The sequence below is a fragment of the Odontomachus brunneus genome, unplaced genomic scaffold (genome assembly GCF_010583005.1).
Source record: "Odontomachus brunneus isolate Ranch 3 - 2012 unplaced genomic scaffold, Obru_v1 Obru_scaffold_152, whole genome shotgun sequence".
In the NCBI taxonomy this organism is placed as follows: Eukaryota; Metazoa; Arthropoda; class Insecta; order Hymenoptera; family Formicidae; genus Odontomachus; species Odontomachus brunneus.
The window spans coordinates 739,865-754,957 of record NW_022639602.1 but is presented as its reverse complement, the minus strand read 5'-3'; the positions used below and the strand labels follow the sequence as shown (position 1 = coordinate 754,957).

At 48.3% G+C, this 15,093-nt stretch overlaps 2 protein-coding genes and 1 long non-coding RNA gene across 7 annotated transcripts in view; 1 reads left to right on the top strand and 2 right to left on the bottom strand.

The window, feature by feature from the left end:
* LOC116850682 overlaps nucleotides 1-15,093 on the top strand; it is a 108,944-nt gene that overhangs the window by 1,551 nt on the left and 92,300 nt on the right. The window lies entirely within an intron of this gene.
* On the bottom strand, nucleotides 270-7,814 carry LOC116850677. Of its 3 annotated transcripts, XM_032829260.1 has the most exons (4): nucleotides 6,979-7,814; nucleotides 6,658-6,878; nucleotides 1,763-5,751; nucleotides 270-1,394 (listed from the first exon to the last, which is right to left on the bottom strand). In XM_032829260.1, exons 3-4 carry the CDS (start codon nucleotides 5,715-5,717, stop codon nucleotides 1,315-1,317), a joined length of 4,035 nt encoding a protein of 1,344 aa, XP_032685151.1. In that variant the 5' UTR covers nucleotides 5,718-5,751; nucleotides 6,658-6,878; nucleotides 6,979-7,814; the 3' UTR covers nucleotides 270-1,314. The 3 variants fall into 3 exon arrangements, with proteins under 3 accessions (XP_032685151.1, XP_032685150.1, XP_032685152.1); XM_032829259.1 differs by lacking the exon at nucleotides 6,658-6,878; XM_032829261.1 differs by lacking the exons at nucleotides 6,658-6,878; nucleotides 6,979-7,814 and adding an exon at nucleotides 6,477-6,650.
* LOC116850683 overlaps nucleotides 8,100-15,093 on the bottom strand; it is an 8,623-nt gene continuing 1,629 nt past the window's right edge. The window contains exon 2 of the long non-coding RNA XR_004379407.1: nucleotides 8,100-14,972. This is a non-coding gene — a long non-coding RNA (uncharacterized LOC116850683). The remainder of the gene's footprint in view (nucleotides 14,973-15,093) is intronic.

The following is a 15,093-nucleotide window of genomic DNA, read 5'->3' as shown; positions in this document are numbered from 1 at the left end:
AAATCAAATGTGGTAAAACTAGTTTCTCTAAGAATTGAGAGAGAGAAAGAAAGAATGCATTACTTGGAGCTAAGAATCGAAATAAAAATAATTTATAAAATATGGGAGATGCTGTTGCACATTTCACAGGGAAGATTAAATGTTAATCGAAAATTCTATCATTATTCATTTACGCTATTTGAAGAAAATTAAAATTATTTACGTGTGCATTATAACTGATACTGACGTTTCTGTGACAAATGGTAACATGAAGGATAACACATTCAAACTTCATGAAAAATATTATCTGTTTTATTGCTTCAGAAAAAGAAGTGAATAACTTAGTGAAATGAAATGCTTGTACAATGAATACTAAATCTTATAGGTAGAGTCAGGAGAAGTCCAAAGTGCTTTCTATCGAAAGAGAAAATGATAAGGCTTGACTTTATTTGAAAATTACAATTTTCTTATACCGCAACTTGTCTATCCGATACTTGAGGTATCATGTATAGGGATGGGATCAAGTTCAACATGAGAGAATTTCAGGCACTTTAAAAGTTAAATATTACTTCGTTGAAATACAACGATATTTTCTTAAACTTGAACATCATGAATTCACTTTACATAGAAGAACTACTACAATCAAATATATAATACAGAATCCAGTACATACCAATTGATACCGATATATACCAAATATATAATTGATATACTTTTCGAAGTATATTCGAGTCAGCGATATCTCACGTGCTCTTGCTTACAAACATAACAAACATAATTGTTACGTTTCAAAATATTCGCGTAAATATATTTCTCAAAGTTTCAACGCTGTTATGTTTCGAGGTCACAGCGGATCCAAACATATCGCAGATTATATTGACACGATGATACATTATGTACTTGGTCCCATTCCTAGTCATGCGTGAAACAACGAAAAAACGATAATTGAGAATCGACTATCTTGAGAAGAAGATACTTGAGAACTTGTTTGTGGGTGAAGTTTTTCGCAGGAATAAACTCTACACGCCACAAATAAGAGAGGATTTTCAAATATCTTTTCTCTCAGTGTATGTAGGATCGGATAGCTTGATCTGGAATGGCTCGCTCCGCAGCGGGAGGCACGTGTGCGCGCAGTAAGATTTCTTCTACTGGCACGATTAACATTTAAACTTTATTAAAACCAACAACAGTAAAAAAAACAAGGGTGGCAACAACAACAACAACAATGTCGATACGCCTCACAGCGGAAACTGTACTATTCCTCTCTTTCTCACTCTTTTTGTTTTTTTTTCACTTCTTTCTTATTATCCTTCTTTCGCCTTGTCTCTCGCACTATCACTCTCGCCGACCGTCAGCAGTTCGAACGAGCATTTCAGTGCGATCGTCAGTCTGAGCGAGCGACCGCCTGTGGAGACCTGCGACATTAGTAATATTTGCACATGAACACACGACACACGTAGGGCGCGTCGGACAATTCGTGACAATGAATGACGGTGAACGGGTTGGGTGTGCATCTCTGTCACTGAGAGATGCTCTCACACAATACACGCAACAGCACAACGACACAAACATTGCGGTATCTACTAACGCCGCGCGCTAAGAAGCCGCAAGATCGGCCATCAGAACGCCGCTACGATCGCTATAAGCAATGCAAGGAGACAAGCGAGCAGGAGCATGGAGTACGTCGTTACCGTGGCGCAGGTTATGATGTTAGTGACACAAGACCGCGCGTCCTCGATACAGCGGGACGATTTACGATCAAGCTCGCACACTGTGGGCTCACCTTCGCAGCTCTCCTCGCGCGCGTCGCGTCGCATTTCCGCGATTCCACTCGGCAGCACCGTCACCTCTTCCTGATCGCGTTCCCGCTCCTGCCTCAGGTCGTCGGCGATGATCTTACGAAGAAGATTTTTATCTTCGTTCTCATCCGTGCTGATGGTAGTCACGGGTGTTGCCTCGCGAATACGCGCCTCCTTTTCCTCCTCCTCCTCCTCCTCTTGATGTTCTTGCTCTTTCCTCAGAGCGTCAGCGATGAGGTTGATCTTGCGAATGGGACTGTCCTCACGTTTGTTTGTGTTGGAGACAATGGTCGCCTGTGTGTCGTGAACATCAATTTTCTTATCGCGCGCTACTCCTAGATCCTCGATCTCTCGTTCGTGCTCGTACAGGCTGGCCGCGGCTAGTTGCAGGTCGCGCACGGCTCTAGACAGATCCAGCTCCACGTCGGCAGTGCAAACGTCTTGTTCGAAGTAGTCAGAGTTCACAGCTTGGTCCCCTTCGTTGCTGGTCCAAGAATCGCGCTTCGAAATTGCGCGGGTCTCTTCGGGTCTCGGAGAGACGACAACGGTAGGCCGAAGCCGGTCGTCGTACGCGTCGTCCGGGCTGTACAAGGTGGAACTGCGCGTGCTGCCGCTTTGGTTCTCGATTTCGGAAACGTCGCGTGACGTCGACGAGTTCTTGCGGGCAGAGAGTCGACTGTCGCGCAGGTGGTCGGCTACACTGCCGAAAGCCGCCGCAATCAGCTTCACATTCTCATCCGCTACACGCAGGTAGAAATCAAGGTTGCTAGTCGTTGTCGTCTCCGACTCGGGCTCTGTGGAATTCGTCGAGAACGCTGCTGGGCTCTCTACGTTCTCGCCTGCATTGTGCTTGCCATCAATATGCACGGCACGCTGGCAGTGTTCTGAGCAATGATTGTCTAAAGAACGCGCACTGCTACCTGTAGAGAGTTCGTCGGTCTCGTGCTTGGTGTCCTCGTCCGGCTTATTGTCGGCTGGCGCAACGGCGACGATGGTTTGGCCCGCCGGCTCCGGCTCGTCGCCTTTGATTAGGTTAACTAGATCTTGGCAGAGACGGCTGTACGCGCTGAAGTCCGCTTCAGTGCTGTGACTGCTATTGGCATTAGAGGCGTTGGAATCCGGGCGCAGGTACTCGTGCCAAAACTCGTCGCCTAAGGCGGCCTTCGATGTTAGCATGGCGTCGGATATCTCTGCGATACTCGGCTCCTTCTTAGGACTTTCTCGTGTCGTTGTCGTCGTCGTTGTCGTGCTCGTTTCCGGCGATATATAGACACGCGATAGCTTCTTCCGGTACGCGCCCACGGTTGGATGATTACCGTTGATATCAGTGCCGCCTCCTCTGGCCGGTTCTTTTCGCCTGTCATTGTCAGACAGCTCGCCGTCACTCACCACGCGTCTGAGATAAGGCGTTCGCTCCGACGTAGCGACCGAGTTCCTAGCAGCGTCCTGGATTTCGTCCTTGATAGCGTCGAGACTAGGCTCACGTCGCAGGTGGATCCGGTCGTGATTGATTAAGCCATACAGATTGGCCGACAGCGATCTAACGGCGCGTTTTTTCCTCACGCTCTCCGCGCCGTTCCGCGCCGCGCCCGCGTCCTTCCTGAGCGCCCTGTAAGCCAAGTCATCCGTGACTACGTCGGGCTCGCACTGCGGTATGTACGGCGAGCGCGGCTGTTCCGGTTTCGTCGGCGTCGTGTGCAGGTAATCGCTCTCTGTCGCCGCGGTCACCGGCCCGAGCGGGATACCGAACGGCGGCTGCGGGTCGATCACCTTGGGGGTGTTGTTCGCACGGTTTATACTGCGGAAGACCATGTCGTCGCGGGTCACGTCCGGCTCGTCGCGACGGCCCACCGAGTAGACCGACGACACGCGTTTCAAGTCCTCCTCTCTGCGCGAAAGAACGGGCGAGGCGACGAGATAGCTGATGTTGGACAAGGTGGACTGTCCGGCGATATCCGACAGTGACGTGGGTCTCTCCTTGGGGTGCATTCGTCGGTATGCCATGTCGTCCTTCGTTCTGTCCGGCGAGTCCGGGCTGTTCGTGGCAGCCATCGCGTCCAGCTCGCTTCTGCCTTGCCTTAGACTGAACTCCTCCATACTTCGACGTTCCGCGCGGTCCAGGAGATCCTCGTCGCCGAGGCGCAGACTGTTGTAGATCGCTTCCAGTTCGCACAGAGCTTCCTCCAGATTCCTCGAACTCCTGCGTCTCTCTGAAGCTTCCTCGGCCAGCGTCGTTTCACTGTTGCCTTCCCCGTGACTCTTCTCGATATCGTTTCTATCAGCATCGCACGTCGCAGTGACATGTTCACAAGGAGACCTCCTGGACAACCGATCGGTCCACATGGCGGTCACATACGACGGAACAGTCTCCTTTTTACTCGACTCGCAAATTTTCGCTGATTGACCCTGAGGGATATACGCGCTGGAATTCGCGTCGTTGCGACTCAGCTGTTCGTTACGAATGTTTCTGCGCCGGCATCTCGTTAGTTCAGTCTCCTTGTAGAGCTCGTTGTTCGTGCAGTGGCGGCTGGAGTTGTACTTGTTGTTCATATACTCCAGCGAATTGCAAATCTCCATCTTGGGAGTCGATGTCGCCGAATATTTCAGCTGGACTGTGTCGCACTGTCGGGCGATCTCGTTGTTTGATCCGTACGACCGAAAGTGCCGCCAATCCGGCCTCGACAGTTCGTTCGCGGCGTTCGCTGCCTCACCGTATCTTCGCTCATAGCAGCTCGACGCGTTCTGGTGTCTGTTGGTCGGATAAGAGTTGTAGCCGTGACTGAGCGCGCGGTAACGAGGATCCCTCGGCGGTGGCTCAGGTGGCCGACTGTCCTGACTGAGCAACCGACGCTCGGCAACGCGTTCAAACGGCTCTGGATAATAGCCGATGTTCTTCGCAGGATATGTGAAGAAATTCCCGCCCTGACGATTGTCCACATACGCCTCCGTGCTGATGTTTCGTGAGATCTTGGCGTAAGTGTTATTCTGATTCATGTCCGTGACATATTGTCCGCTGGAATACCTCCTGCAGTCGTTAAAGGAAACGATTTCAGGATCGGGTAGGCCCACACAGTCCGCGTTGATCCGCAGGCTCTCCACAGAGGATCTCTGAGGGGGTAGTGCGCGAGTGTTCGGGGAGTTTTGAGGGGAAGCCACGCTGATCGCACGACGCGGGTGCACGGGCGGTCGGCAGGATCCGTTCATATCCGCGTAAACGACACGTTGTTGCTGCTGCTGCTCATCCTCCGCCGTGTGTTCCGAGGAACATCTTTTATTGGGCGGTTCATTCGAGGTGTCGCCGTTGCCGTCGTCTCTTGACAGTCGCTTGATGTAGCGCTCCGTGCGGGCGGCTCGCGTCTTCCTGTTGCACACGTTGCTCCGTTGACCGTTGTACGCGCCGTCGGCGGCGTGGAATCGGTTGAGCGACCCGTTGGATCGCCGACAATCCTCATCGGAGCTGCTGTCGGCGCGCAGGTGATCTCTCTTCGCTTCGGCCCGCGCCTTCAGCTTGTTCTTCCGAATCTTCTTGCCCGAGCCGTCCAGTGAACCGTCGCTGCTGCGAGAATGCAGCGAATCGCGACGCAGCTGCGACGGCGACCCCGTCGAGCGACGAGTGCTGTTCTCGATTTTTACCCCTCTGTTGTCCTGCTCCGGGTTGTTCTCTATCGACTGCAGAACCACATCGTTCGTCTGTCTGTTGAGTTTCGTCAGTTTCCTCGGTGTTCTCTTGCAGTAGACGATCTCTTCGTCGTTGGAGGAACTATCGTAGTCTCTAATCGAGGATATCCGCCGCAGAATACCGCCTATCGACCATTTCCTGTCCTTCTTCTTGGCCGACGTGCCGGATACCGCGTCGCAAACAGGTAAACGCCGCGTTGGTGGCAACAAGCCGTCCATCCTCAGCATGTCCTTTTTCCGCAGTCCCTTTTTCTCCATCATGAACACCGCCGATATGTTTTGATGCTAAAAATATCTGGAAGGTGAAGGTATATTTCAGTATTTTTTCTTGAAAATATTCTATGACGTAGTTTGTCCTACAACTTACTTGTAAACAAAATGACGTGTAAAGTAATGCTTAAGTTCGATGTAATATGCTTAAGTAAAATATTCGAGGCAGTATGACACGTCCCGAAATTACCCCGAAACGTCCGCGATGTCTTGAGTACCTTTGAAACTGGTGCACGTAACTTTACAGCAATTTTAGACATATTCAGTGAAATCCGAGTGACTATGACTGATAAAATTGCACTTATATTTATCGCAGAGAAAATGACGAGATAAAAACACAAAAGAAATATGAAAAAAATGAATGAATAAAATGAAAATTTGCTTCGAATAATATATCATGATAAATGTAATGCGACAATATTTTAGTGTAACTTTTGATAAAATTTGTTGCTGCATCAATGCAACAAAAATTTTATATCGTTATATAATGTCAATTTAATGATTAATTCGATACATTTACTTCATAAGTGTCATTAGAAAAATTGTAAAGTTCTCGTCATCGATTCTCACGTCGTGATAATCGTGAAAGTCTATCTGGATGATGTCTTAGATCGTCTTACGCACATTCAGGATGATCTCAGGACATTTAGTGCTGCCTGGCAGCATAAGCATATGATTTCCACGATAACATTGTTTCAGCAAACGCGTAATACTGACCAAGAAAATTATAAAGAGGCATAGCATACAAACCATTTGACATTAAGAGTGCAGGATAACACACGAGAACGTTGAATCTTTCATAAGTTCTCACGATGTATAACGAACGCATTCGCTGAATGTATTTGCAAAATTAATGACCACGCGTTCAGTGCTCCTCGCATACCAGTGTATAATTAGGTATGTTTAGCGCACAAACTATTTTTAATCTCACCGACTCATCCTGTCGAACGTTTCTTCGGATCCAAAATTACCGCGGCATTTTCGTGGGGAGAAAAGACAGAGAGAGAGAGAAAGAGAGAGAGAGAGAGAGAAAGAGAGGGAACTGTTCACGAGTATGCGGCAAGTACACACCTTACTCACATATTCCAAGAATCTCTGATTCTCTCTCACTCTCTCTCTCTCTCTCTCTTTCTCTCTTTGTCTCTTGGCGCTCTGAGGAAAAACAAAAAAAACATCGGAATTTCTTGATAGAACTCGTAACTCGGCATTTGTCCCGACTTATAAATACGCAAGTACTTCGCTGTGTACTAACCTCTGCCGCGCGCGCGCGTGCGTGGCAATGATGTCGAAATCCGCGCGAGACGATTCCTTCCTCTGCAGCGAGCCGCTGCCAAGCTGCGAAATAATGAGTCACGGAACACCAGACTCACAATCATTGAGCTTCGATGAGGCTTGCAGCAGCAGCAGCTGCTACGAGAGCGCGGCACGATTCAGCGAGGTCAGTGCTCGTCGTCGTTGCCGTCCCCGTCGCCGTCGTCGTTGTCGTCGCTGTGCGGCCAGTCGATAAGCATGATAAGACGCAATCGCGGCCAACACCTTGTGTACTCTCGTCGTCTTTCGGCTCACTCTCCCCTCTATCTCTCTCACTCGGCGACGTCAGACACGAAGTCTTGACAGCTTGTCGCTCCGTGGAATAACGTCGTACGTCCGGCTGAATCCGCCTGAATCCGACGCCTCTCGCTGCTCCAGTTTCACTGATTCGGCAGCTCTCTCAGAGCCCGCGAGGAAGCCCGCGTGACCTCGAAACGTCCATCTCTCTCTTTTACAGGGCCGCATGAACTAGATATTCGACGCGTGAACGGCATGCACGGCCATTACCAGCCGAAGACGTCGCGCGTTGCCCACCGCTCGTGAGAGGCACGCTCGCTACACTACGAAGCGACTCGTACCAGACGTTCCTGCGAGAAAAGCGAAACGATTCGTCCTCGAGAACCCCACCCATGCCTCTCTCGAGTCTCTCGCTCGCTCGCTCGCTCGCTCGTTCCTTCCTTCTTTCTTTCGTTCGTTCGTTCTCTCGCTCGCTCGATCTTCGCGCGAGGCACCCACGCGCTACCCTACCACGTGCGCACAGTCGACTGCTGTAATGATACCTCGTGGGCAGGTAGATATACTTAGCGTTACCGTATCTTGTCCCCACTACGGGAGCTCGGGCCTTGATAAGCCAGGAACGCGACAAAGTCACCTGGCGCCCGTGGCCGAGACATCTTCCAAGAGCGACAATCTTTCTCACGACTTGCAAGACGCACCGGGCCTTTTAATTGCGATAATGCATAATCGACTTATCTAAATTGGCGCTCGACAACGTTGTCTCAAGTGAGCGAGCGATAAGAAAGGTCTCCGCAGGGAATGATAGAGTGAACAGGTACAACTGCGTGAGTGTTAAGCTTTTTCGTTTATTGAAAATATCTCTGTAAAACGTGTGTATATTGTGGCCGGGCGAGGTAAGCCGACAATACCGAATCTTCGACAACGAAATGAAATTCGGGTAGCAAACGAAGAGATACGGTGAAGACATTGAAAACAATATTAGTCGATCGTATTTAGTATCTACATAAGTAAAGGACGAATCAACGATGCATTCGCTTACTTTTTAATCTTATTATTAATTATATTATGTATAACAAAGCGGTAACAACTTGTTAATTGTAACTATTATGATAATAATCGTTTACTTTATATAATTACAATAATGTAATGTAAGGATCGTTAACTAATCGATAACAAACGAATCGTATTCTCCTCCTTTTACTTTGCTCTTCTTCATCGTTTTCTTCTTCTTCGTCATCTTCATCGTATCCTCTCCTGTCGTTCTCGTCTTCGTCACTTGCTGTTTTGATCCGAATATCGATCGTTAGCGTAAATCGTGTTATTACTTTTTTCCTCTCTTTCTCCCTCATCTCCTTCGTCTCTCTCATTTTTTCTTGTATTAATTATTTAACAACAGTTTTTTTATTCTCTTATTATTTGCTCTTTATAATTTAATAATCGTAGTAAACATATATAGTAATTATTTATAATATTGTGCAAATAACTCATAGTTTCTCTTGTTATTTTAGTTTTGTTAGGTAGTAATGAATTTTTCTCATATTCAACGGAGGAGCTTCTCTCTGTGTTTCCTCATGTTTCCTCGCGTGTCTCGGCCTGCGCGCGAGCGCATCCACCACACACACACAGCCCACACACACGCGTGTGTGTGTGGACACGCACGTGTCACAAGCACCCGATCCGCGTGTCCGCACGAACACGCGCGAGCGCGCGCGAGCTCACGCACACACACACATACATACACACACCACACTCTCTCTCTCACACACACGCACGCGCACACGCACGCACGCACACACACACGCACGTACGTACGCAGAATTTTTTTTGTTTTAATGGACGATCCTTCGCACGTTTTATTATTATTTTTTTTTTAATGTTTCGCTGCTAGTTCATTAAAATTGGATTTTTAACATGTTGTCTACCTAGCTTCATTCCATGGCAGTTGCTTGTTCATTTTTACTGGCCGACAGGCTCCGGTAGCTTGACACTTTACAATGCTTTAGCCCAGCTCTAGGATTTTTGTTTCATATTTATCTTCATTTTTTTTTTATTTCGTTAATATCATTATTTATTATCTGACGACGTAGGATTAATGATTCGAAAGTATCGAGACACTACAAAGCCTTTTTTTTTTTGGTTGCTATCCGTTTAAGAAAATTTTCGTGCATTTACGATTATTTAACTTAGTTTTCTTTTTATATAATGCATAACGGCAGTATCGTCCTCAGAGAAAGTACGTTAAATCTCGTCTTACCTCGCTTAACGAAGGAAAGCCCTATTATTTTTTTTTTCTTGTTATATATCTTACAGCCGTCGTCGCGCAAAAAGCTGATAATTTTAATGTACATTTCGGAAAAAACTAATGAAAATCAACGAAGCACACCACGCACACTCTTCCATCCCCCTCCCCCTTCGCGACATTGTCCTCGTCATTGTCCTAGTCGTCGTCGTCGTCGTCGTCGTCGTCGTCGTCCTCCTCCTCGTAACCACCCTCATCGTTGCAACATGTCGACCGCGTATGAACGCGTATCCCGTTCCCGTGTGTGAGAAAAACAGTTCCCTCCCGCGATTTCACCAAGTGCTCCTCGGACAATCCTCGCGAGACGACGCGTAACGCCTCGGGACGGACGGAATGTTAATCGGCGCCGATGAACATGTCGCGATCCAATTGCTGAGGGAAGTCGTGGTTGAGCGCGAATGGGGCGCCGAAACATTCCCATCCGGCGACGAGTCGACGCATCGTCGGGACTTCGCCCCGAGACGGACACTCGGTGTCACACACACGGAGATCATCTCGAAAATGAGCGAACACCGAAGCGAACGTCTGCGATTTCCCGCTCTAACTACCGAGTATTCTGAGACGCGATCCCAGACGCGTCTTCCCCGAGAATTCATTGAGACGCGTTCGGAACCTCCGCTGCTCGATCTCACACGACCACGTCGTCACAGCCTAATTGCAAGCTACCCAGATAGACAGGCGTTACATAAAGACTGCGACCAAGCGCGCATAGAGACATTTCACGTTACTTTTCCAAATATTTTGAGTATTCCAATGAATGATACATCAATTTGAAACTTAGAACGAATATATCATGAATATAAATCTCAATATTAGTTTCTCGCAGTCGTTTAGGAGATAAACTGTTCAAAAAATTGCAAACTCAACAAACAGCTAGTATGGCCAGCTAGTTGGTTAGTGTGATACAATAAAAAATTTACAATTATTAATTAATAATTATACAATGTTAATTTAATGGTTAATTCAGTATAGCATACTTCGCTTGTCTGCAAAATAAATCCAAAATAATCAATTCAAAATAATTAATTTAATATGGTAATTACGTCACGAAAGTAATTAAAAGAATCGCAAAGTTTCCATCGTCAATTGTCTCATAATCATCTTCATGCGTGACAATCATGAAAATCTATCTGGGTAATTATGCGAATTACTCGTGCCACGAAAATTTCCTGATGTTCCAGAAAAAGCCGTGGAACGTGAATCATCATCGTCATCGTTATCATCATCCCTTCTCGCGTGCCGTGATGAATTCAACGCAGATGGTCAAGCAAAGTGCGCAAAAATAGAGAATCGCTCTGCCCGTCCCGTCCCGTCGAATGTGGCGATATGATTCATTTTTTTTTCCTCTCTTTCTCTCCATCCCCCACTTCAGATGACTCACTCTCTCGAGATGATCTCGCGCGAAGCTCGCCTTTAGCGGCGCGTCACTCTGTGTGCTCGCCCCCGCGGGAAGAACGATGCACTCGCGGTGCAAGTCGTCAAGGAGGCGTTTCCGGGGGCCGACCGACCGGGCGGCCCCGCGACTGTCCGTCTCGTTTAAGGCCCGTCTCGGCGTACAGATTCACATCCCGAGACATGAGCGGTGTTACATAAGCGCCTCGGCCAATTAAGAAACAGCCAGCGAGCGAGCGAAGCTCCGCGTGTTCTTCGCTCGCGGACGACTCTTGCACGCGCGACACGCTTCCGACGTTGCACCGATTGCAATCGTCTCGACACGAGAGATGCGCGTAGAGTTGGGTAGAAATGCGAAAAATGACGACGCCGGGGATGCAAATTCGTACGCGACGGCTCGCAATTCCCGCCGCCCCCGTCGCTTTTCGTCGCCCCCCCGCGAGCGATTGCGCGCTCGACTCGCCTTGTTGATCGTCCGACGAGCGTGAGTATCGAAAATATATGTGTATGTGTACATTATTGATCGCGCGCGTACAGGAAGCTGATTTGATTATTACCGAATTATATCTGCACGCGTTACAACACGGGAGAGAGAAGGCCAAACGCTTAAGTAGTATGGGGTGGAGCGGGGAGGGGAGGGGGTCTCGGAGGTACGGGAGGTACAGTGAGCCGGACGGACCATCGGATAATACGTGGTGTGTATTTCGATATATAAGAACGATCGACGATTATATATCCCAGGTCGTCTTCGACTCCTTCCGCGCCGCGCCGCGTCTTTGTCATCTTCGTCATAAACGTCAGTCGCGCTTTCGGGACGCGGCAGCCCGAGGGACAACGCCGGGGCGAGGGTGCCGAACGACATTGACGCCACCAACGAAGAACGCGAACGGAGAACGATGACCTTCTCCCCGAATGATCGAGTAAACGAACGAACGAACGAACGAACGAACGAACGAACGAGCTGCTGTGCAGCCGCGTGCATATGTACAGCCGTCGAGGAGCTATTTTTACGAGGGTGTGCGATATAAAAAATACTTTCTCGCACCGGCATCCGAGACGACGCGCAGGGAGCGAAAGCAACGCGAGTCCCGTATGAAACGAGACGTTTTTGCACGCGCACGTCACCGGCGAAGGGGAAAAATTTCAGAGACAGACGTCACGTGTCTCTCTAATTTGGGATTGCGTTTCAAGTTTGCATTCCGAAACAATCCTTTTGAGGACAATTTTACTGATAATTTAGAATTCACGTTCCATATATTGCGGATTTTCAATAGAATTTTCCTCAAGGAAAACGTTTCAGCTTGCATTCGAAGACGTCCTTTTTGAGAACAATTTTGCTGGAAATCCAGCATTTTGATATAAGTAACGTGAATCATAGATTATCAGTAAGATATTGCTCTCAAAAAGCATGTTTGGGAATGCAGCCCAGGAATTCAAATCGAAAATGCGCGCTTTCTTTCTCTCTCTTTCCCTTTGCTTTCTCTTTGCTTTCTCTTTAGCCGATGTTGTTTGCGCTTTTACGGTTGTCATCGCGTCGCGTGAATTCCTCCGCGTGTTGCCCGTTTGTTAGCCAACCAGGCGTTCAATCACCTCGAACTTTGCCTTGAACTAGCCTCGATACGTCCGCTGAACACAGTCATTGTTCTCGTTATCACGTCCGTCGCCAGTCGTCCTCGTCGTTCTTCTTCTTTTTAGCTCTTGCCGCCGAGCTGAGTTAACCAGACTCATCGCTTGCGTTCTCGACCAGCGAGAATGCGTTCTCCCTCCCTCTCCGTTCCGCCCGAATTTCAGAGGTCGTCGTCGTCGTTGTCGCCGTCATCATCATCATCATCGTCGTCGTCGTCATTATCGTCACCCTCCCACGCGCATTGACTTCCTGTCACCGCCTCTGAAAGAGCCGACTATAACAGCTTCCTCGTCGTCGTCGTTGTTATTGTCCCTCTCGACCCGCGCACGTCCTGTTCTCTCTCTCTCTCTCTCTCTCTTTCTCTCTGTCACACTCTCTCACTCGTTTATCTCTTTCTCTCCACGTCCCTTTCCTCCGCCCTGCCGACCCTCCGAATCGCGGGATGTAGACGTAGAAAAATAACGATCGCGCGATCCGCATTAACACACACACGCGCGCACACACGTCTCTTTTGTTTATTTTTTTTTTTTCTTGTAATCTCGCCGCCTACTTAAGCTCACCGCCGCGTGACTGCGATAACGCTCTTAATTCGACGACGGAATGTTACGATCGTGTACGTGCCGGATACCAAGACTGCGCGTCGTGACACTGTCTTCCGACCGACATTTCACAGGGGGAAGGATAACTACGCTCGAAGAAAAATGCAGATTCTACAGAACGGACGTATAACCGCAGCGCCGTGTTCTTTTTTTTTTTCATTTGTTCGTTTGTTTGTTTTTTACTTTCAATCGTTGCCGAGCGCAAGTCGTCGGCAAGACGAGGCTTCTTCGCGAGGATCATCGGATTTTCGTTTCGACAGTTGCTCATCCGTGCACACGTGCGAGAGTCGCGTCGCCCGAAACTTGCATGAGAGCCCCTCCCGGAGACATATGTCAGACAGAAACAATTCTCGATCGAGACGATTTACCGGCTCGATTTGTCGTTCGGCGTGTAAGCTAATCCTGTCTCTGGATCTCGCGCGCGGGCGAGATAAGTCGACAAGCACGACGATACATGATTGACGCGTATGCGTATGCAATTTTGTAACGAGTAAGTCTCCGCGCTGTTACGCGAAGAGCAAGAGAATTGCATTGTCTCTCGTGTGAAGAAACGCTTCCGCACAAAGGTAGGATCAAGATCACGAGTGAGACTGACTGGCTCCATCCAGGACACGTGTCATTAAAGCGCTGCGTCTCTGTATTTATTCTTAGAATAGCAATTTTGCTCGAGCGACTAATAAAATGTCAGAGGAAGAAAGACGGGCGCTCTTTGTGTTTGCCTCATCCCGCACGTACAACATCCGCCTTATTGTATATATATATATTTATATGTGTGTATATATATATGTATATATAATATATATATATATGTGTGTATGTGTGTATGCATGTATGTATAACGTATCTTACAAACATGGCCATTAGCAGAGTTAGTAATGTCGTCATCGTCGTCACGCGTTATAATAAACTCCGTGTACAAATCGTTTTAACACACGTTCGAGTTGCTTGGTGATTTGCGTGTAGGTTGCGCGAAGGCGAAAATATATGATCGGTCGCTTCGTGGCGGAATCGCGACGACGACGACTGCGGTGACGTTTGCATGACGGAAGGAGTGCAAGGTGCTTGCGGATGCAGAGAAAGACAGTCGTAGTCCGAGCGAGTCGGGATTCCGTCCCGAGACGCTCGAGACGACGACGACGACGACGGGAGAGTCACGTGGACTCCCGCGCAGCTGGAGAACATCAGATCTTTCTCGTTCTCCCTTTCTCTCTTTCTCTCCTGAAGAAAGCGAGAAAGAGACGGTCGATCTTAATTCGAAACGAACGGCCGCGGCGCATTCCTTCCGTCACAGTGAAACGCCGGGAGTCGACGCGATCGTCGAGACGCGCGCGACTTTAACAGACGCGAGATGGTAAAGTCGACGCGAATCAGCGGGTTACGCGATTCCGCGCGAAGTCCGTGCGTAAACCCGTCTAAATTTTGCGCTTATTGATCCGCGCGCGCGGCGTGTTAAAAATACATATCGGCGCTGAAAAAGCAGAGAGCGGAGGAAGTAGCACATTTTCGCGCGCGCTCTCTCTCTTTCTCTCTCTCTTTCTCTCTCTCTTTCTCTCTCTCTCTCTCTTTCTCTCTCCCTCCTCTTGCGTCGGAGAACAAAGCAGCTTTGACGACGAGGCGCGACGCGTTTTCGGGCTCTGACCCTCGGTGTGTGTCGATCGATTCATCGTTCCTTTTAGCAAACAGTGCGCGATATCGCGAAACCGAAGTTGGCTCGAGCTCGAGATTGCTGTTGTTCAAAAGGCACAACGTAGGGTTCTCGCGGTTCGATTAGCCGCCGAGACCTTAGAGACAAAAAAGGAATATGATATACAAAGAAAGATATCTTTTGATTCGATATATATATATATATATATATATATATATATATATATATATATATATATATATATATATATATATATA

What these genes read in the sequence shown, in the direction of transcription:
- LOC116850677 (XM_032829260.1), bottom strand. Translation starts at nt 5,717, where the DNA reads ATGATGGAGAAAAAGGGACTGCGGAAAAAGGACATGCTGAGGATGGAC. An exon ending in GCGCGAGGAGAGCTGCGAAG is followed by an intron (nt 1,395 to 1,762) that starts GTGAGCCCACAG and finishes CTAATGTCGCAG; the next exon opens with GTCTCCACAGGCGGTCGCTC.